Source organism: Mirounga angustirostris, unplaced genomic scaffold, assembly GCF_029215605.1.
Source record: "Mirounga angustirostris isolate CCGP_5_RB_7025 unplaced genomic scaffold, mMirAng1.0.hap1 SCAF_7, whole genome shotgun sequence".
Classification (NCBI taxonomy): domain Eukaryota; kingdom Metazoa; phylum Chordata; class Mammalia; order Carnivora; family Phocidae; genus Mirounga; species Mirounga angustirostris.
Window position 1 is genome coordinate 53968631 of NW_026991715.1, and position 23289 is coordinate 53991919.

A 23289-nucleotide genomic window follows, 5' to 3' on the forward strand; every position below is an offset into this window, starting at 1 on the left:
CAAGTTCATTAGTAAAATAGGATATGGCTCAGCAAGTGTTACAATAATCCTAAAATTGCTATTAGAGCATTTCTTATTCATTGCTTTATAGTGAAATTTACAATTTAACTTTTTTGTCATAAAGGAGGATCTATAAATCTGAGTGAAAATTCTCAATAGGTATGCATTAATTTATTTCATGGGATTAATATGTCACAAAAATCATGGTAGTAAATCACATTGCTATTTTAATGCCGTTTTTACAAATTTTTTAAAGTCTCATATTCTGAAAGTTTCTTTCATTTAATTAATGTTACTTTGGATGTTAGGTTGCCACAGTTAAACTATTGTTTTATCCCTTGTGTAATATTTATTTTTTAACTTTGTTAACATCTGTCTCTTGTTCATCTATAATGAATTCATTTTATGGAAGATATAACTTCTTACTATATATGAAATTTTATCTTTGGGCATTCATTGCGTAAGAGAATCAAGTCAGCCAAGCTAAATTATCCTACTATTACATCCTTAAAACTAATCTGGGAAAGTAAGAAACTTAATCATTGTATTTACCTTACAAGGTGGAAAGAATTAGTCACACCCTTTGTTTATATTCATGTAAAGATGATGATGTGAAGAATTATTTTGTAAATCTTAAAGGTGGTATGAATAGTGGTCTTTGTTTTCTTGACTTTTCTTCCTGAATACTTATGTCTTAGAAAGTGGTCAACATGATGGTTTTAAAAGCCTAATTGTTAGTAAATGATTAAGGCACAGTTAAAAATATGAATATCCACTATTTACCGCCATGTTATTCGAAATAGAAGTGACCATGGATACTCTCTTGCTTGAAGGAGTTTTTGACAAAAAAGCAATTTCTGTCATTTGTAAATTTTCTTGTTCTAAAGAAAGCAGTTATGTTCTATAGATATAAATTATGTAAATAAAAGTTATTTTATACTATTTTTGTCTTTTTCTTTTCAAATGACTTAAAGATATTACTGTTTAACCAAAACTTGTCAGTTTTTCACCTACAGCATATACTTCCTTTCTTCTATAAAAATATAACTGGAAGAATTAATCTTTTGTCTTATATGCATGCTGTGAAGGATATTTTTTTGATCTTGTAAGAATAAAGAATAGACTTCCCCCTCCCTCCCATTCAGGACATGTGAAGAGTTGCTTTCTTGTTCATTTATTCCTGATATAATGAATTTTTAGATATAAGAACTCAATCTCTTTTACTCTTTTTTCTTCCTACTTCGTTTTCTCTGTAGAGAAAGACAAATGGGAATCTTTAGTCCTGTGTATAATATAATCCTGGACTTCTGAAGTCCAGGACAGAATTTTTATCTTGAATTTGGTCATTTCATCAAAGAGCTATCTATATATATGAACTGCCTACTTTGTTTGTCTGCTTGTGTTTAGAGACATTATGTGAAATAGAATAAAAGCCTAAAGAAATTCATATTTTTACTGTAATGATATTACAGAGTTTTAAGAAATCATATCACCCAATATTCTACCTATGAGAATCCTACCTATGAGAATTTCTCCTTTGGCTTCAGTGCCAGGAATAATTGGGCTTCTGTTCAACTGGTCTGATTTTTTTTTTTTTTAATATGGGCTGTGTGAATCCTTGTAATATTTTCTTTTTCAATGCAAAGCTAAATTTAGGGTCAACCTATAGCAAGATAAAATACTTCACATCACATGAGTTATGTACTAAACTCATTCTATATTTTTACCCTCATTTCTACTCCCCCAGATTTTTAAAAACACTTTTTTAAAACAACAGGCTACTATTTCTTATGCTAGACACAGTACTAACCTTTTAGTATGCATTATTTCATATTTTTAAAAATTATTATACATGGCTTAAAAAGTCAAGTAGTGCTATATTTTCAGACAAGCTGTTTCTTCTGTTACTACCTATTTCTAAATATGGTTATTCTGTTATTTACAGAATTTACAATGTTAGACATTGTTAACTGACTTTCTGTCATGGTACTTAAGAATTTTAGTTTCCTTGGGGCACCTGGGTGGTTGAGTCAGTTAAGCATTTGCCTTGGGCTCAGGTCATGATCCCAGGGTCCTGGGATCAAGCCCCTCTTTGGGCTTCCCGCTCAGTGAGGAGGCTGCCTGCCTCTCCTTCTCCCTCTGCCTGCTGCTCACCCTACTTGTCTCTCTCTCTCTCCAGGTAAATAAAATCTTAAAAAAAAAAAAAAAAATTTAGCTTTCTTAAAACTCCCCTCCTTGCTTCCCTCTTAATATGTTAATCATAAGGTTTAGTCCATATTTAGTATTGTTATTGCATTAATTGTAATTATTCAGTGCTGTACCACTTTATGTACTAAGGTGACATGGTAGAAGCTTTTGTTTTTCTTGGAGTTAATTGCTTCACTTTTTCATTTGCTTTGGGTTTTGTTTTAACTTTCCACACCCTCCAGCAAGTGTGTAAAATGCCTCTGCATATAATTTTCCACATGGCCAAACCATCAGATAAAGTGTTTTCTTCTTTTTTTTCATGGAAAACTTTCTGGAGCTCGCTCTTCCTGTTGTAAACTGGACTAGGGGCTTTACAGATCTCTATGTGCAGTACAGCTGTCCACATGAGACTTCCCTCGGCCATTACTCTGAACTTCCTACCTCTCTTTCCTGGTTTAGATTCTGTTTCTTGAGCCCATGCCATTGTCTTTCTTGATTTGTTTTGGAAGGCACATCTTCCACTGTTTACTGCAAAAGGGTACATGGGTGATAACATTATTTAAAACTTTGTATCTGAAATTTCTTTATTCTACTCTCAGTGGGGCTATGAATAGAATTCCTGAATAATTTGAAAATAATTTTTACATCATTTTGAAGGCATGCTCCATTGTCTGCCAGTTTTCAGTGTTTTTAAGTTTGGTGCCATTCTGATTCCCTATCCTCTGAATGTGGCTTGCCTATTTACAGGTTTTTGACCTGGTATTCTGCACAATAGTGAGCTTTGGTGTAAGCCTGCCCTCCTTTCCTGCCCCTACATTCATGCTGTTGGACACTTAATGGACCTTTTTAATAAGGAAACTCATTTATTTCCCTTCTGGAAAATGTTCTTGTATTATTGTTTTGATAATTTTGCCTGGGAAATGTTCTTGAATTACTGTTTTTGATAATTTTGTCCCTTCCATTTTCACTGTTCTCATATCTGCAATTTCTACTAATCTTTTTTTTTTTTTTAAGATTTTATTTATTTATTTGACAGAGAGCTAGAGAGGGAACACAAGCAGGGGGAGTGGGAGAGGGAGAAGCAGGCTTCCCGCCGAGCAGGGAGCCCGATGCGGGGCTCGATCCCAGGACCCTGGAATCATGACCTGAGCCGAAGGCAGGCCCTTAACGACTGAGCCACCCAGGCGCCCCTCTATTAATCTTTTTTACCACTTCTATTGGCTCCCTAAGTTATCTTTTCTCTACTACTTTCCATTTCTTCTTCCCTCCCTCCTCTTTCTTTTCTTCATTTTTGTTGTTTTGTTCCTGTTTTGGGGAGGGGGAGATTGTCTCAATTTTGACTTCTGGAGAAAAATTTAAGCATCTCTTTCTTTTTAGAAGTGACTTTGTTAGTCACAAAATTGGTAGAAGGCCAAGACAGTCTTGATGCTTCTAACAAATTTATAGAATCAAATCACAGAATGTGAGTCATCAGGTAAAACTATCATCCTTTGACTTGGTTCATAATTTTGAGTCAACACTGTTTTCTTCAGTTAATGTTTTTAACGCATAGTTTGCATTTAATAAAATAAATAGATCTTACATACTCAGTTTGAGTACTGACAATACATATGCCTCTGTAACCACCCCACAAAACATTTCCATCACCCTAAGAAGTTCCCTTAAGCCCCTTCCACTCTCATCCACAAAGAGTAGGTTAGCCTGTTCTTAAACTTTGTGGACCACAATCACATACCATGCATTTTTTTTTTTTTTTTTGTATTTAGTTATTTTTGCTCAATATGTTTTTGGGATTCATCCCTGTTAGTAGTTGTTTGCTTTTGTTGCTGAGTTGTATTCCATTTTATGAGTATACCACATTATATGAACACACCCTAATTTTGTCCATTTTCCTACAGGATTATTTGCAAATTTTGGCTGTCTTCAATAAAGCTATGTAAATATTCTTGTACAAATCTATTTGTAGACATGTTTGTATTGTAAATACACAGCAATATCACCTCATTTGTTAGATACACTTTTAAGTACTTTTTTTTTTAAGATTTTAAATAATCTCTACACCCAACATGGGGCTCAAACTCACAACCCCAAGATCAAGAGTTGCATTGCTCTATCACCTGAGCCACCAAGGCTCCCTAGTACTTGGTGTTCTTTGATACCATTATAAATGGATTTTAAAATGTTCTTTTCTAATTGTTTATTGCTGAAATATTCAAAAACAACTGATTTTTGTATTACAATTAAGATTTTAACAATGGCATTTTCTATAACATCCGACTAGGTTTTTGGGTTTTTTTTTAAGACTTTATTTGAGAGATGTGGGGCTTGATCCCAGTACCCCGAGATCATGACCAACTGAGCCACCCAGGTGCCTAGTCTTAAGGTTTCAAACCAAGCCTCGGAGATATTAAAGCAAGCCTTTCAATATTATAGAATGCTATCTCACCACAGCAGACAGAAACTCAATTATAATGATAAGATACACAGGGTAAGTATAAACTACTAAAATTTTAAATAAGTATAACATTAAGTATGAACTTAAATTGTTTAAAGATTTTATTTGAGAGAGACAGCGTCCAAGAGAGAGAAGGAGCGCACAAGCAGGGGGGAGGGGCAGAGGGAGAGGGAGAAGCCAACTCCCCACTGAGCAGGGAGCCCAACACAGGGCTCGATCCTAGGATCCTAGGACCTCGATGAGATCATGACCCGAGCAGAAGGCAGATGCCCAACTGACTGAGCCACCCAAGCACCCCAAATAATGAACTTAAATTTAATGCCAACCAGGAAACAATTGCTAACCTCATGTATCTAATAAATTTAGCGGCTAGCAGAGTTATCTAGTCTCCTTATAACATCTGTTTTCCCATCCTAATAATTTCTCATTAAATGGCTACAAAGTTTATAATCTCTAGCTTTGATTACATTTTCTAGCCAAGGTTTAAATTGGAAACGAGGCTTAAAATTTTATTTCCACATTTCCTTCCCTTCTACAGATTTTTAAAATTCTTGGTCTCATATTTTTATTTCCAAAATCTTAATTTTTTTCATAATCCTGTTCTTGTTTCATGAATGCAATGTTTTTTCATTTCTCTAAGGAAGTTACAGTTTCTTCTGTTCCTTGTACTGCTGGTTTCTTCTGAGGCTTTCTTGGTTGCGGTGGGGGTCTTTTTTTCATTTTGAAAACTTTCCTCAAATGCCTGTTGATCCTTGGCTATCCATGCATCTGTTAGAGAAATTTTCTAAAAAGTTGATTGGGAACTTTTACAAGCTTACTGAAGTGTAGATAGGATATGTCAATCTGTAGGTTACACTGTAGGTGCATTATTTTCCAAGGAGCTTTTCCACTGGGAAACCTCAAATATCACTCTACCCTTTCTGTGAAGTGGTAAGGTGTCTCTAGATTCCTTCCTATATAAACCTGGTAGCCAGCATTTTAGAACTTGGAGGAAAAAGGGAGCTGGGGAATGGAATTTCTTGAATTGGCCTCCAGACTTTCAGTTAATCTTGTTGGTTTCAATCTGGCACTTCACTCTTGCCTAGTGTCCCGATATTTGGAACATCTGTGATTCAGTTTCTTCAGATACTATATATCTCCTATCTCCTGGGCAAAGTGGGAGTGGAAACCTAGGGTTCTAACTACTGCTTATACAGATTTTCAAGTAGTTTCACTGTCTCTTGGTCTCTCCCACCTCTCCCCACACCTACCCACACCTTCCTCTGTTCTCAGTACCACCAATTCCTGAGCCTTGCAGGGATTTCTGGGAGGCAAATCGACTTGTTACTTGTTTTTATCTTCCACTGCAAGCACTTAGATTTCAGCTTCCTTTTTTCCTGCTAAATTATTCCTATTTTTGCCTGTTGTCTTCATATGTCTCCTACTTTATTTTGGTTTTTAGAGAGGCTGAGTACACACGCAAGGAGAGGGGTGCAGGGAGAGAAGGAGGGAGAATCCCAAGCAGGCTCCACACCCAGTGCAGACCCTGACGTGGGGCTCGATCTTACCACCCTGAGGTCGTGACCCGAGCCGAAATCTAGAGTCAGTTGGTGGCTTACCTGACTGAGCCATCCAGGTGCCCCATATCTCCTACTTTAATTGAAGGTGGGATATGAATTCTTTTTTGGTGTTCCTTTGTTGCCTTGGGATCATTTATGAGAGAAAGAAGTAAAAACATCTTTATTTCCATCATGAAAGTTGAAATATTGTATTCCCTAAAGTAAAAAGTAAACTGAACACTATGAACAAATGGACATCAACAAACTGGATAACTAGATGAAATGGACAAATTCCTACCAACACAAAACCTACCAAGACTACATCACAAAGAAACAGTAAACCTGAATAGATCTATAGTGAGAAGACTGAATCAGTAATTAAAAAAAAAAAAAACAAACAACCCAAACTCAAACAGAACAAAACCTCCAGACAAAGAAAAGCACTGGACTTCATGGCTTCACTGGTAAATTCTACCAAACATTTAAAGAACTAACATCAATCTTTCACAAAAAATTGGTAACACTTGCTGACCCGTTCTGAGGCCATCATAATCCTGATACCAAAGCCAGACAAAGATACAAGAACCTTATAGATCAATATCCCTAATGCATGTTGATGCAAAAATCCTCAATAAAGTACTGGTGAAATGAATTCAACAGCATATTAAATGCTGAATGATAACTGAAATATACCACATTAACAGAATAAAGAAGAAAAAAGGTACACATGATCGTCTCAATTGATGCAGAAAAAGCATTTGACAAAATTCAACACTCTTTCATGATAAAAAAAACCCAACTAGGAATAGAAGAAAACTACCTTAACATCATAAAGGTCACATATGAAAAATGCACAGCAAACATCATACTCAGTGGTGAAAGACTGAAAGCCTTTCCTTTGAAGATCAGGAACAAGGAAAGAATGTTCACTTTTGTCACTGCTAGTCAACTTAGTACTGGAAGTCCTAGCCAGAGAAATTAGGCAAGACTGAGAAATAAGAGGCATTCAAACTAGAAGGAAAGAAGTAAAATTATTATTTTGCAGATAATGAATATGTAGAAAACCCTGAAGATCCCCCCCCAACACACGAAAAAATTGTTAGAATAAATGAATTCAACAAAGTAACAGAATACAAAGTCAACACACAAAAATCAGTTGCACTTTTATACACTAATAATGAACAAGTTGAAAAGGAAGTTACAAAGACAATTCCATTTATAATAGTATTAAAAAGAATAAAATAGGAATTAAGGAGGTGTAAGGCTTGCACAATGAAGGGCGCCTGGGTGGCTCAGTTGGTTGGGCGACTGCCTTCGGCTCAGGTCATGATCCTGGAGTCCCGGGATCGAGTCCCGCATCGGGCTCCCTGCTCGGTGGGGAGTCTGCTTCTCCCTCTGACTCTCCTCCCTCTCATGCTGTCTCTCATTCTTTCTCTCTCTCAAATAAATAAATAAAATCTTAAAAAAAAAAAAAAAAGACTTGCACAATGAAAACTACAAAACATTGCTAAAAGAAATTAAGGAAGACACAAATACATGGGAACACATCCATGTCCATGGATCGTAAAACTTAATACTGTTAAAATGTCAATACTATGCAAAGGTGAGCAACAGATTCAATATAATTCCTACCAAAACCCCAATGACATTTTTTTTTTTTTGCAGAAAAAACCCGTACTAAAAATAATACGGAATCTCAAGAAACTGGTTCTAAATAGCCGAAAACAAAAACAAAACGAAACGAGAAAACATGAAAAAGAAGACAAAGCCGGAAGACTCACGAAGTTTTAAGACCCAGCGCCAGAAAAGCAACGGACACAGGGAGACACTGAAGAAATATTTGTTGAATGAATAAATATGTATCTCCTCTACAGAGTTTTGTTTCTTAGGGCAGCTTGATGCCTGTTCAGTTTCCAGCTCTCATATAAGGATACGATTTTTCACGTCCCTTTCTATTAACAGGGTAAGAAGAAAACAGCACGTAGAAAAGGAACTGAGACGGATCCCAGGGAAACCGAACCTTACCGGGCCAGCTCAGCCCCGAGAGAGGAGGGGTGGTAACCAAGGTAGCTCCGCCTCTGGACCGCGGAGCTCCCGAGCTCGCGAGGTGACAGGACCTCGCGGGGCTGCGCCTCTGCCCTGATTGGCTGAGTTCAGGGGGCGTGGTGCGCAGCGACGACCTGTTACGGCCGGCGTGCGCAGACACGTGCCTCGGCTGGCCTGAGAACCTGGGAGGTTTCGGGAGGTTTGGGGCTGCAAGGAGAGCGGAGCGGTAGTCCGAATCCGGGAATCCGGAGGGGAAAGAACCGACTCTGAGCGTGCCCGGGCCCCTCTCAGGCGGTGGTCCTTCGCTCCCTGCTGGCTGTCATGTGGGCTGCCCTGAGGTTAGCCCTGCGGCCCAGCGCCCGCGCCTTTGTCCCCGGGCCGCGCGCTTATCACGGGGACTTGGTGGCCACGCTGGGCACCCAGCCAGACTCGGGCTCTGCCATCTACCAGGTAGGCTGGGTGAGCGCCCCGGCGCCCCGGGCCTGGAATCCCCTGACTGAGCCTGTGAGTCCTCTTCCACCTGTCCGCCAGTGCCGGCCCCACTAGGAAGCAGGTGGAGGGTGGGCACACTTTAACAGCTCTTTTGTTTTCTCTGGAACCCCCAGTCCTGATTCTGGGACGCAGTGTAGGTCGTGAAGTTTGCAAAAGAAGATAATTCCAAGTAAAATACATCTTAGTTCACTTTTAGCCCTGGCACTGTGCATTGTATCTTTGAAATCAGTGGTTCTCAAAACCTGAGTCAGCATTGTGAGCTGAGGAACTTGTTCAATGTACAGCTGTTTTAAGCCCCACGCTGGACCTTTGGGGTCTCTGGGGTGGGGTCTTGGTATTTGCATTGCTAATGAAATCCTCAGGACTTGGCGGCGGACAGCTTTGGGAACCACTGGCCTAGCACAGATAACCCGGGGTTGTGCTTAACAGACTTTAGTTGAATAGTTGTTAATAGAGCGTACTTATCGCACACTGTCTTGAATGGCCTTTTTTGGAATTGGGAGATATAGCAAGGTCAAAGAAACAGCTTGTGAAGTATCAGAGCTGGAAAATTTCACCCTGTTCCATGGTTTCTGAGCTTATACAGATAACGTTTAAATTGTACAGATAACTTTCAGAAAAGACATTTTGAATTGAAAAAAAATAAGCAGGCTGAGTCAGAAACAATAGCCAATAAGAGTCTTCCAAGAGTCTAGATTTTTCTGGGGTCAGGAAAGAATGTTTAATTCAGAAATATTAAGTGGTTTCTGTGGTCTAGGTAGTATTTTAGGTATTTGGTATAGGTGTGTAGGAATGGAATCATAATTTTGTGGGCAAGATGGACAAGAAAGTGTGTAACTGTAGTGCATTATGATAAGTGGGGTGTCTAAAGCTTGAAAAGGTAGTTACAGAAAGCTGCAGATAGGAAGCGATGAGTGAGTTGGATCTTGATCGCTGGGTGAGAGCTGGCCGGGTTCGGGGCTGAGGAGGAAAGGCAAGACTATACAAACTAAGGGAGTTATGAGAACATAGATAAGCAAGTTATGAAAGAGTATAGTGCGTATGAGGACTTCGAAGTCATGACTAGGGTATGGAATTCATGGAGTAGATGAGAGTAGTGGAGGCCCTTGCATGCAGAAGCCACATTCACGTTTCATTTTGCTGGCTGTCTGCTAAGAAACTTAGGTGGAGAAGCCGCAAGATCCTATGGTCCTGGTAGAATCATCAGCGCGGTGGCAGTACAGAGGCTAGATTTCCTCCCATTTGGAATATGGCTTCTTGGCTGGGTGTTCTGGTTGCTGTAGGCCTTTGACTATTTTCTGGAGCTTCTATAAGGTTATTTTAGCCAGTTTGGGGTCATTTTGGGGTGTCTCTGTGGAGAATGAAGGCCTGGAGCTTCCTGGTCTACCATCTTTTTCGGCTTTAGGTTCAGGCCTATGTTTTTGATGGTGGCTGTTAGCTAGGGGGTAGGGAGTGTGGGCCTGAGCATATAACTCCTTTCTCTGTGTCAGGTGTTTAATGTTCTGGTCTAGTCTGTGCACTAGTAATTGGGGAAGTAGTTGTGGTAGGATGCAAAAGGCACTGGTCTAGTCTTTCATGTGTCTTAAAAACTAACCACATATTTCCACGGAGAAAAAAAAAGAAACTTGAAGGGAAATAGGAGAAAGTGTTAACAGGGGTCCTTATGAGTGGGCAGATACAGTGTAACCTATTGGTGTAAGAGCAAGGGTCTGGAGCTGGTTTAAATTCCAGCTCTACTACTTGTTAGCTGAGTGATTTGGGGCTAGTTACTTAACCTCTCTGTGCCTCAGAGGCGGGCTGTGCCTCAGTTACCTCAGCTGTACGGTAGCATTAATAGTTGCATATGTCATAGAGTCATCAGGACAGTTAGTGACCACTTACAACATGGCCTGGGATATAATAAGCCCTCAAGAAATATTAGCTCTTGGGCGCCTGGGTGGCTCAGATGGTTAAACGTCTGCCTTCGGCTCAGGTCATGATCCCAGGGTCCTGGGATCGAGTCCCGCATTGGGCTCTCTGCTCCTTGGGAGGCTGCTTCTCCCTCTGCCTCTCTCTCTCTGTCTCTCATGAATAAATAAATAAAAATCTTAAAAAAAAAAAAAAAAGAAATATTAGCTCTTGCAACTTTTCCTTCTTTCCACATCGTCATCTCAGGACCTGTTTAGCCAGCTTTTGCTTCAGTAATGCTGAATAGCAGACAGTCCCAAGATCTCTGTGTCCAAAAGAACAAATATTTATTTTTTGCTCTGGGATCTGTGGGTTCGTTGTGGCAGTTCTTGCCCGGGCAGTGCGTCCGATGCAGGTCTGCTCTATTTGTTTTTGATTCCAGCACCCAGGCAGAAGGGACAGTGGCTACTGAGAGATGCTCCTCTCCTAATGGAAGGCCAGGGCACAGGAGGAGAGTATGGAAACACTGTCCGTCTTAGAGCCTCTGCTTGCAGTTGATACACTTCACTTTTGCCTACATTCCACTGGTCAAAGCAAGTAAAATGGACAGATTCATGGAGTGTGGGGAACTATAATCTCACACTGAACCTTGCTGTTATTAACAGATTATTGATATTCAATAATAGTCCAGAGGGACAGAAGAATTTTGAACACATAGTACAATCTGCCTTATGCTCTAGAGGTGGCTGCTTAAGTTCCACCTATTATGTATGAGTTCAGGTAAAGGAGGAGGAAGGGTGAGTAGGCAAAAGGACACCCTCACCTGCTTGTTCTCTTTTTAAGAAGCCTTTCTAGAAGTCATGCCTAACAACTTCTGCCTATATTTCCTTGGTTAGAATTAAATCCCAGGGCCACACCTGTCTACAAAAGGAGGCTAGGATGTTAGTTTTTCAGCGGGGGCATGTTGTCACCTTGAATAAAAGTGGGATTTCATCATCAAGAAAGATGGGAAGAATGGATATGGATAAGCAACTCTCAGTGCCTGCCACAGATAATAAATAGTATGGAGAGATTGGATGTGTTCTTCATATGTTGGATGTTAAAAGATTTCACTTAGGTGTACCCTTATCTTCTGGGATCTCTACCTACAAGTAGTAAGCTTTTTTTTTTTTTTAAGATTTTATTTATTCATTTGAGACAGAGAGGTACAGAGAGAGAGAGTGAGGCTGAGCAGGGGGAGAGGCAGAGGCAGAGGGAGAAGCAGGCTCCCCGCTGAGCTGGGAGCCCGATGTGGGGCTCGATCCCAGGACCCTGGGATTATGACCTGAGCCGAAGGCAGACGCTTAACCATCTGAGCCACCCAGCCACCCCTACAAGTAGTAAACTTTGATGCAAACAACCCACAAGAGGGGAATAAAAGATAAAGCCATGCCTTGGATGGGAGGTGGCACATGGGAGCCCTGGCCACGGTTCGGTTTCTCTGCACAATTTTCTTAGTAGCTAGGAATATGTACTGTTTGCTGTCACTTCTTATGGCCATGTGCTTCAGAAAGCCTTGGCAATTAGAGACAGTTTCCTTTATTTCTTAACTGGGAGGCTGGCTTAGCTAGGGTAAAGACCCCTCATATAACTAGCTTTAGTTCTGATTGACTTTGTTCTAAATTGGGCGATGTCAGAGGCTGTAGTGATTGTATCTTGGGTTTGAGTACACTTTAGTAGAGAGTTACTTGTTTTCTCTGTGCATGTGGGAACTATTTTTCATTGCTTCTAAACTTTGATTCCTGTGTTTTGCAAAGTTGACAGGAGACTGGGAGGTAGAGTGCAGGTGGAGGGAGGTCAGCTAATTCTTGATGAGCTGGATGGGGGAAGAAACTAAAGGCACAGCAGAATCCCATCAGCCTCTCAATCTTCAAGGGAATGAGAACTTGTTAAAGGACACTGGGAGGATACACTTAGCATTGTGGGAAAAAGTCTATGGGACAAACAGAACATATCAAGACAAAAAAAAAAAAAGATGGGAGAACTTACATTTCAGAAGAGACTTAAGAAACATCAGCCAACTGTGGCTATACAGACCTTCCATGGAGTCCTATTTAAATAAGCAAACTTTAAAAAACATCTATCCGCCATTTGAGGAAATGTCTTCACTAATTGGATATTTGCTGTTTTTTTTTTAAAGATTTTATTTATTTATTTGACACACACACACACAGAGGAATCATAGGAAGGCAGAGTGGCAGGCAGAGGGAGAGGGAAAAGCAGGCTCCCCGCTGAGCAGGGAGCCCGATGTGGGGCTTGATCCCAGGACCCTGAGACCATGACCTGAGCTGAAGGCGGGCACTTAACCGACTGAGCCACCCAGGCGCCCCTGGATATTTCCTGTTTTTAACAGATTATTGATATTCAGGAATGGTCCTCATCTTTTGGAGATTTGGAAATACTGGCTACAGAAGGAGTGCTATGTCTAGGATTTTCTTCAAAATAATTCAGGGTGGGGGTGCGGGGCAAGAAGGAAACAACTTTGGCCATATATGGATAATTAATTGTTGAAGGACATTGGCTACATTTCATTATGCTAGTCTTTTTGTTTTTGTATGCGTTTGAAAATTTCCATGAAAGAAAGTTAACTTTCTTTTTTTATTATTTATTTATTTGAGAGAGCTAGCTCGCAAGCATGAGCAGGAGTTGGGGGGTAGGGGAGGAGCAGAGGCAGAGGGAGAAGCAGTTGCCTCGCTGAGCAGGGAGCCTGATTCGGGACTCGATCCCAGGACCCTGAGATCATGACCTGAGCTGAAGGCAGATGCTTAACCGACTGAGCCACCCAGGCGCCCCAGCTTTCTTCCATTAACAACAATGACAAACCCCATTTAAGGGGAGCTGAAAATGTTAACGAAACCCCTACCTTTTCATTTTGCCATGCTCTAACCTGTCTATTCGTATCCTAGTGCTGTTGAGCTAAGTGAGACTGAGCAGAAGATAGTATGTCATAATGAGTGGATGGACTTGCTTGAGAATTAGCCCCATATAATGTCACTGGAAAAAAACATTTTTTCTTCATCTTATCAATTTTATTTATTTATTTATTTTTAAAGGTTTTATTTATTTATTTGTGAGAGAGAGGGCGAGAGCTCAAGCAGGGGGAGCAGCAGGCAGAGGGAGAAGCTCACTCCCCGCTGAGCAAGGAGCCCCATGTGGGACTCCATCCCAGGACCCTGGGATCATGACCTGAGCTGAAGACAGAGACTTAACCACTGAACCACCCAGGCTTCCCATCATTTTATCAATTTTAAACTAACAAAATAGGATTATTCCTAGGTAAATGTATTAACCTTTCACATACCTTGCTGCGATAATAGGTATTCAGGTTTTTTCTGCATTGGCACTGAATTCCTTTCATTCCTTCCTTCCTTCATCCATTTACTTATTTATGTTAGAGAGAGAGAGTGAATGCGGTGGGGGGGGGGGCGGGGGGGGAGGGGCAGAGGGAGAGGGAGAGAGAGAATCTTTTTTAAAATTTATATTTTTTAAATTTAAAATCAGTTAATTAACATATAGTATATTATTAGTTTCAGAGGTGGAGTTTAGTGATTCATCAGTTGCATATAACACCCAGTGCTCATTACATCAAGTGCCCTCCTCATTGCCTATCACCCAGTTACCCCATCTCCCCACTCCCTCCCCTCCAGCAACCCTCAGGTTGTTCCCTATAGTTAAGAGTCTCTTGCGGTTTGTCTCCCTCTCTGATTTCACCTTATTTTATTTTTCCCTCCCTTCCCCTAGGTTCATCTGTTTTCTTTCTTAAATGGAGAGAGAGAATCTTAAGCAGGCTCCATGCCCAGCATGCCCAATGCGGGGCTTAATCTTACAATCCTGAGATCGTGACCGGAGCAGAAATTGAGTTGGATGCTTAACCGACTGAGCCACCCAGGCGCCTCATTAAATTCCTTTTATTGAACTTGGAGTCACATGTGGAACAATATACGTGGCCTCTCTTTTCCTACAGTGCATTTTTCAGATTATCTTTTAATGATCACTAAAAAGTGAAGAGATACAAGGGTTAACAGTTTGGATGAGATTCCTTTCCAGAAATGCCATAAACTCAAAATGAGCAAGTCTTTTGTTAAAAACCACAGAATCAGTCAGTCTGTGAATTGGAGAAATTGCTGGGCTGTGAGTGGCAGAGATTGGAAGTGGAATTCCAAACAGTGGCGCATTTGGGAAGGCTGCCTGCCCTGATGAAGGCACTTCATCATCCATGGGGATTCTTAAGAGCAGGGTTTCTGAGGTGTGCCCTGCTGGCTCACTCAGTACAGCACGCGACTCTTGCTCTCCGGGGTCATGAGTTTGAGCCCCACATTGGGCCTAGAGCTTACTTAAAAAAAAGGGGGGGGAGGTCTCTGAAACACTAAGCCACCTATGAGGTGGATTTTTAACCTTAGAATAAAGGTAGAAGTTGACAAGATAGACTTGAAGCAGAAAACAAGCAAAAAATAATAACTTTGCCTGTGCAGTGAAGTAATCTGCTTTCCTTTCTACTTAGCAACATAGTAATCCGATCTTTTCCTCACCCTGTGGGATGAGCAGCAGGTAGAGGGAGCCCAGGGCCTGAGGCCAGAGTAGCACCCATCTCTGAGCCCCAGGGTGGCAGCTGCAGCCCAGGGTCAGGTGAGAAAGCCGCACAGAGAAGAAGGCCTTCGGCTCCAGATGGGAGTTGGCCACCAACTTCATCTCCCAGAGCTCTTCTCTGCCTCCCCGTTTTGTTTATCCAAGGAGGCCTTCTCCTTACAAACTCCCTCCCATCTGCTGGATCTCTCGCAGATGACGAAGGAGTTCAGGACACAGCCCCTGCTTACTAGGACTCGTTCTCAGCCCAGGAGGCTCTCGGGACAGAGGTAGCTCCCTTTACGCTTGGGATGTTAGGTTTTGAAAGGCTGCTGAAAATCTCTTCATACCCTTCAAGTGGCATTATACACGTTGCTGCCATGCCACCCCTCGGTGACGGGCGGGACAGACGTGCTCTGGTGCAGAGCGCTGTTTCGGTCTGAGGCAGTTCATAAAGTTAGGAGTTTCTGAATTGCCTAAATGTGAGTAAACAGGATCTGTAACCTGGGCTTAAGAGAAGAGCAAAAGTCTTGGCTTTCACTGCCTCATGCTATTAATATCAACAAACACTATGGAAATCTGAAAAAGTTCTGGTGATTAAAGAACTCTGCCTATTACCAAATCCCCTTTTTTGGTAGGTTTCCAGTTTGCCTGGAGTGGAAGACTGTGGGCCAGCGTTGCTCTACTTTTGGTTGGACATTTGAATCCTTGGGGAACTTTTAAAGTGATTAATGCCCAGGCCATACCTGCAACCAGTGACATCAGAATCTCTGGGGGTTTATTTTTGTTTTTATTTTTCAAAGCTTCCCATTGATTCCAGTGTCCAGCCCAGGTTGGGAAACAACGTTCTAGGCAGATTCTGGAGTTTGTTGCTGGCAGGTTGTCTGCCCTTGGACAGACAGGACTTGGTGGGCCTCGAAGGGAGGTAGTCACAGGGCTAGTAGACCGTGATTGGGACCTCCCTATTCCAGGGCAAAGGTTCTTTCCTAACAGTATGCTGCTTCTCTCTTTTTTGCCTTCTGTTTCTTGCAGAGCAAGAGAATGTAGCAGAAACCTTGGCCTTGGGAGCGATTAGAGCTGTAGAAAATAAGAAATACTAGAGTTCTATAAAGTCTGTAAATTCATGTAATTTTGAACAGCTGGAAAGCTGTGTAGTACCATGTCATGGAAAAGGAATTAAATCAGAGATGTTAAAGACATTGTGGGGAGCAAAATGTGTTAGTGGTTCAACTTGGAATTTTTTTTTTTTTTAAGATTTTATTTATTTGACAGAAAGAGACACAGCAAGAGAGGGAACACAAGCAGGGGGAGTAGGAGAGGGAGCAGCAGGCCTCCCGCAGAGCAGGGAGCCTGATGCGGGGCTCGATCCCAGGACCCTGGGAGCATGACCCGAGCCGAAGGCAGACGCTTAATGACTGAGCCACCCAGGCGCCCCATCAACTTGGAATTTTCAAAAATAACTTGCTACTTATTGGTCTAAAGTAATGAGCTGATCAGACAAAATTTACAGAACAGCAAAAAGTTAGGCCCTCTACCCTTTATCCACCTCTCACAGTTTATATTCTCCTGTATATTACTCTAGAGAATTTCTAAAGACGCACAAACATAGAGTTTTGTTCCCTTTTAAAACAAAATAGGACCTATTTTTTCCCCTGGGCTCTGCTTTTAAGAGTAATTTGTCAGTAAGCAAGTATTTCTGCATTGGTTAGAAACTCCTTGGGGCAGGGATTGAAGGGACATGAAAAGTAAGACGGCTTTCTAACTCTCTAAGGGCTTATATTCCTTAAAATAGGGAAACAAATAGAACTCAATGAAGTTCAGTTGATGCTTATGGAAGAAAGATGCTAAAATGAGTAGGAGTGACCAGAAATGGGGTTAGAGAGGAGAGGGAACATGATCTATGCTTTAAAGAAGGGTAAGATTTGGATACGTGGACCAGAGAGGGACGGCGGGAAGAGGAGCTTGGGCAAAGATGGACAGGCAGGAATTCATCTTTTCCATCTGATGGAGTGACACAACACAGAGGCCACATGAGTGGGGGGTGGCCCTGCGTGAAGCCACATGGGGTTGGCATGTGATGTTCTCATCAACTCTTACTTTAGCTAAAAAAAAAAAAGGATAATTGTTTTCTAATATTACTCTCCCTTTCTTTTTTTCTGTTTTAGGAAAACTATGAACAGATGAAAGCACTAGTAAATCAACTCCGTGAACGAGCGCAGGAAATAAGATTAGGTAAACATTCATTTATTCTTCATTTTATGCTGTTAATGAAGATGATCCTTGATAGTTATGGTTCTAGGAAAAACTAGTAGCAGCAAGCTTTGACTCTTTAAGACTGTATTTGTTGGTGTGCTGACATTTTTTCCTCTTACTTGGCCAGTTTTTCTGCTCCTATAGCACTGCCAGCTCTCTGGGCAACGGCTAAATTTCAGATTCATCAATTTTTAAAGCATTGCTTCTTATGGTTTTATTTTAGCCACAGCATCCACTGAAATTTCTGTTTTGCCTGAAGCATCTGAAACATTTTCTGTTCGTTATATTCATCTTATATACTTATTTTGCATAATTATGCATTTTGTTATATAACTTGGAAATAATTTCTATGTGGGTTTATAGCTAATTAAATGAGATTTCCTAAGAACTTTGCAGATTGTCATTTTTTTCTTTTAAGTTGTGGACATAATAGACATCCTTTTGTTTGGAAGAAATTGCATCGTGTGGGGAATGTAAAATATTAATAATATTAATGTATAAACAAATACGTTGAATTCTACTGTGCCATTATTGGTCAGTGTGACAATTTACTTTAGAAGCCTGGGTGACTTGAAACTGAAAGCCATTTCCAAAATAAGATTTTATTTATTTTTGTGGGAGAGAGAGAGCACAAGCAGGGGGAGCGGCAGGCAGAGGGAGAAGCAGGCTTCCCGCCGAGCAGGGAGCCCGATGCGGGGCTCGATCCCAGGACCCCGGGATCATGACCTGAGCCAAAGGCAGACGCTTAACGACGGAGCCACCCAGGCGCCCCTCGATGCACATAGTTCGAACAGTGCATGTAGCACAGTTGAAGTGACATTTGTGCTGTGCAGGCACAGGCAGACAGATGTGTTGTGATGTCCCCAGGTGCCAGCGATGAAAAGATCCTGTAAACTGTAAAATGCTTCCTGATTTCAGGGATGTTAAAATGTGAACAAAATGTGTAGATTAGAATCAGTGCCATATGGTATACGAGACTGAAGGAAACAGGCTTTTGTATCTCAGAGTTTGTGGGAACGGAGATAGCACAGAATCTTTAAGAATAATCTTTGGAAAACTAATGTGCGGTGTCACATTGTTTCTGTGGCTGCCCACATATCCTAGGCTAGTTTATTTAATTTTTTTATTTTGAAAGATTTTTATTTATATATTTGTCAGAGAGCAAGAGAGAGAGAGTGCGCACAAGTGGGGGGGCGGCCAGCAGGCAGAGGGAGAGGGAGAAGTAGACTCCCTGCCAAGCAAGGAGCCCAATGTGGGACTCGATCCCAGGACCCTGAGATCATGACCTAAGCCAAAGGCAGACACTTAATTCACCGAGCCACCCAGGTGTCCTGTCACAGGCTAGTTTAAATGCCGGAGGAGCTTAATTCTGTGATCTGAGAATCTGCATCAAGGATAGCCCATCTTTCTGGGTTTTCCTAACAAAACCGGAATTCAGTAGCTGTGCCACATTGCAAATTCAAACTCTAGGCAGAATTAAGAAAGAGCGATTTTCTCTAAAGTCCTTGTGAAAGAATATGCGTATATCTTACCACCTCTGTCATTCCAGACTCTCTGGCCACCTCTTCCCTGCTAGCTTCTTCGCAGGCACTTATGTCCCCTGACTCTCTAAAGACCCTCAGCAAGGCCTGGCTTTCCTTTCAGTGCCTTAGGCTCATTTTTCTTTTAATATTTATTTTTAAACAATATTATTAAGGTATAATTGACATACAATAAACTGCATTATTTAAAATGTACAATTTGAGTTTAGACATATGGACATAACCTGTGAAATGATCACCACAATAAAGATAATGAATGTGCTTCCTCCAGAAGTTTCCTCTGTCCCTTGGTAACCTGTATCTCCCCTCCTTTCCTGTACCCTCGCCTCCTACACCCAAACCCACCTCAGTAGAGGAGCCCAGTTCCTCTGAGTGGTTGGGAGAAAGAGAACAGTGATTTGACCTAATTACACTGTTTTAGAACTAAATCTTTGCCTCCCAGAATTATTTTCATTTTAAAAGAAGGTTAGATATGTGATAAAATTTTCTTGGTAAGCTTAAGGCAGATATAATCTTAGAAATATGCCATCCGTCCCTTCAGAAAAAAAAAAAAAAATCCCCTAGAGTAAAGAGGCCTGGTTTGAAAAATAATACTTGGAAGCTTGAAGTAGACAAGACCTTGTTTTCTCACCTAAAAAAAAAAACAACCCAAAGAAGTAGCTTTCTTAAATAGCTGAACACTTCATTAACTTGAGAGCAAATTAAGATGAAATTCGTGGGCAGCAGTGAAACTAAACATATTAAGGTACTGTGTGATCCTTCTGTTTCTGATCTGATACCTTGGCTTTCTGAGAAGTGGCTTATCAATATTCCTGAGACACCGAGCCTGGCCGCTGTCAGTCTGGGGGAGGTTTGGTGTACTGCGCACCTCAAGCAGCCTCATCTGGTGACCTCGTGGACTCTTCAACAACTGTAATTTTCTTGGTCTAGAACATCAGGAAACATCGAAGACAGTCTCTGAAGATGCTAACAAAACTGGACTTTTTAACTGATACATTAGGTGTGCAACTCTCTCCCCTTTGGAGACAGTGTAAAAAGTTAGGGGTCACTTACCTTTAGGTAAGTCTTGCTGTGCTCATCATGGAGGTCATTTCTAAAGTAGTGCTTTTTACCTGGAACAAATGAAGGTAGGAATTTTTCAAATTTCACATAGTATGTAGCAGAGTGCTGGGTATTTGTGGCAGGTATTTAATAAATGTGGTGGAGGTGAGGCAGTATTTATAGTGTATGAGTTGCAGAGAAGATACTAGGTTATTTAAGTAATTACCATCGAATTCAGAAAATGTATGATATGCTATGAAATCGGATTGATTTTTTTTTTAATTCTAGTTTATTTACTTCAGAAAATAAAGCTTGTAAGTTAAGTGAATGATCTGAAAAATTAGCTGTTTCTCAGAAGATACATTGAACTTTTAAAAGCACTATATTTTGGACTGTTTTATGTTTTTCTAGCCTTAAATTAATTGGAGACGTTACATGATGTCAGTCTAATCTAATCATGTTTTTATCTTAGGAGGCAATGAGAAAGCCCGAGAACTCCACAAATCAAGAGGAAAACTTTTAGCCAGAGAAAGAGTGGACAGTCTTATAGACCCAGGGTTTGTATATCCCAAGTGCTAACTCAGTGTTCTCTAGTCTGTGGTACTCTCTTAGTTTTATAAATAAATGATTTTAAATTCTAATTCTTACCCTAAGATTCAACAACAAAAATTTTCTTTTACATATACATATTTTATTATATACAAAGAACAAAGTTTCATCAGGTAAGCAAAAGGATATAAATTATAGTCATAATTAATAGTTTCAAAAAGCCCTTAAATCACTGGGACCTTCTGTACAGCATATAGACCACATAGCCATTAATCAGAACTCTTGGTAGTTCTCCCATAAGAGTAATCTATATTCTAGAGAAGCTGGCTTTTTATGAACTCTGTGGGGGCTAATGTGTTAGGCCTCATAAAGGAATGCTTTTACAACTGGGGGAAACACTAAAAATATTGAAGGAAGGACTACTTCTAGGGTTATGTTTATTGTCGACGGTAATTTTAGAACCACAGAAAGTGTTAAAGACTTCTAGGTAAAATTCACACTATCTCATAATAAGAATGGATACCATTTTGTAGTTCTATAAATGTTTTGGTCACAAATGAGAAAGGAGAAAGTGAGCTGAGAATGCAGAATGGAAAAGTCTAGAGAAGGAGGCAAGCAGATACAGACATAATTCAATCATAGCAAGAAAAGTACAGAGATGGTCCTTCCCAAGACTTAGTTGGCAATATTTACCTATATAAGTTAAAGCCTAGAAGAACAGTGCAACTTCTGTATATTCAACAGCAAATCTTTATTGAGACGCTACTAAGTGTCGGGCACTGTTCTAGGTGATAGTGATACATTAGTGAACAAAACAGACGAAGATCCTTACTCAACTGGAGTTTACATTGTAGGAGGAGGAGATGGAAAATAAATGATAAATGTGGTAAGTTATTATAGTATATTAGAAGGTGATAAATATTACGGGAAAAAAGGAAGTAGATCAGGGTAAGGGAGAAGATGAGGGTCAAGTTGTAGTTTTAAATAAGGTGGTTAGGGTAGGCCTCTTTGAGAAGGTGATATCTTAGCGAAGATTTGAAGGAGTGAAGAGAGAGAGCCCTGAAGATACTGGTGAAAGAGTGTTACAGACAGAAGGAATGGCCAGTGCAAAGGCCCTGAGGTGGGAATGTGCGGGATGTGTTGATACGCCCAAGAACCCCGGATGCTAGTGTGTTAGGGGTAAGAAGGCATAAAGGGGAGAGTAGTAGAGATGGGTTCAATTCCATAAGACCTTGTAGATCAGTGTAAGAATTTTGGCTTTTATCTGAGAGAAGTGAGGAGACTTTGTAGGGTTTTGAACAGAAGACTTACGATCTATCTGACTTAGATTTGAAAAGAGTCATTCTAGCTGCTGTTTTGTGAGTAGCCTGGGGGCAGCAAGGGTAGAAGCACCAAGAGGAGTTAGAGGAATGTGGCAGTGATTCAAAGGAGATATGGTGGTGACTTGGACTAGGATAGTGTAGTGGAGGTGATGAGAATGTCAGGTTCTAGGCATGTTGTCAAGACAGAGCTAATCCATCGGGATTTCCCGAAGGATTGGCGTGGGAGGCCGGGAGTGCAGGTGGAGAGAAGGGAACAAGGACTCCAAAGAATTTTTTATGACATGCACCTGTACCCCCAACCTGGAGACAAACACTGTTAACACCAAGTGTATATCCTTCTAGAATGTTCTTGTGCATATGCATATTAGACACATTTTTTTTTTTTAAGATTTATATATTTAGTTGAGAGAGAGAGCATGAGCAGGGGGAGGGGCAAAGGCAGAGGGAGAGAGAGGGTAGGCAGACTCCCTGCTGAGCGGGGAACCTGCCTCGGGGCTCGACCTCATGCTTATGACCGTGAGATCATTACCTGAGCCAAAACCAAGAGTTGGATGCTTAACCGACTAAGCCACCCAGGTGCTCCTTAGCCACTTTTTTTTTTTTTTTTTTTACAAGAGAAACGGAATCATACTAAATGTGTGGGTTTTTTTTAAAGATTATTTATTTATTTATTTGACAGAGAGAGAGAGAGAGACAGCGAGAGAGGGAACACAAGCAGGGGGAGTGGGAGAGGGAGAAGCAGGCCTCTCGCAGAGCAGGGAGCCCGATGCGGGGCTCAATCCCAGGACTCTGGGATCATGACCTGAGCCGAAGGCAGACGCTTAACGACTGAGCCACCCAGGTGCCCTAAATGTGGTGTTTTATACCACCCCCCCCACTTACTGGATCCTGAACATTTAAGTAAGTGAAAGGTAGAGTAATAAATAGAGTGGTGAAGAGCCTGGTCCCTGGGATTAGATTGCTTATTAAAACCAGCTCTGCCCCTTACTAGTTGTGTGACCTTAGACAAGTGACTTAATTTCTGTGTTTTAGTTTCATCATCAGTCAATGGGGATCATAATAGGATCCACCTCAGGAGGTGGTTCTGAGGAACAAATGAGTTAGGTTTCTGGAGCTCCAAAAAGAGAGCCTGGCGCAGGGTGGGGTCTTACGTTAGTGTTAGGTGCTAGGCTCTTTCTCTACTAATAAACGTGTTTCTACAACATCTCTTAAAATAGGTACCTAGTATTCTATTGTATGGCTATAATGTGTGATTCCTCCTAATATCCACCCCAGATTTTGGTTAAATATTTTTTTTTAGTAGATTTTATATATATACAGCATGCATACTTGAAACATTGGCTCATTAATCTTTTCCATATTTAACTGTTTAAATA

At 40.9% G+C, this 23289-nt stretch overlaps 1 protein-coding gene and 1 long non-coding RNA gene across 4 annotated transcripts in view; one reads left to right on the top strand and one right to left on the bottom strand.

The window, feature by feature from the left end:
- Positions 1-1054: 1054 nt before the first annotated feature.
- LOC135365393 (uncharacterized) lies at positions 1055-7975 on the bottom strand. The gene is made up of 3 exons (XR_010413095.1): positions 7962-7975; positions 6241-7618; positions 1055-5410 (listed from the first exon to the last, which is right to left on the bottom strand). It is a non-coding gene; the product is annotated as an uncharacterized LOC135365393 (long non-coding RNA).
- A 399-nt stretch (positions 7976-8374) lies between these two features.
- The window catches only part of MCCC2 (methylcrotonyl-CoA carboxylase subunit 2), a 72971-nt gene continuing 58056 nt past the window's right edge, over positions 8375-23289 (top strand). The window contains exons 1-3 of one of the 3 annotated variants that reach the window (XM_064596217.1): positions 8375-8730; positions 17373-17439; positions 20515-20599. In XM_064596217.1, the coding sequence (XP_064452287.1) occupies positions 8548-8730; positions 17373-17439; positions 20515-20599 (335 nt within the window). In that variant the 5' untranslated portion in view covers positions 8375-8547. The remainder of the gene's footprint in view (positions 8731-17372; positions 17440-20514; positions 20600-23289) is intronic. The other 2 variants (XM_045896246.3, XM_064596218.1) reach the window with 2 other exon arrangements.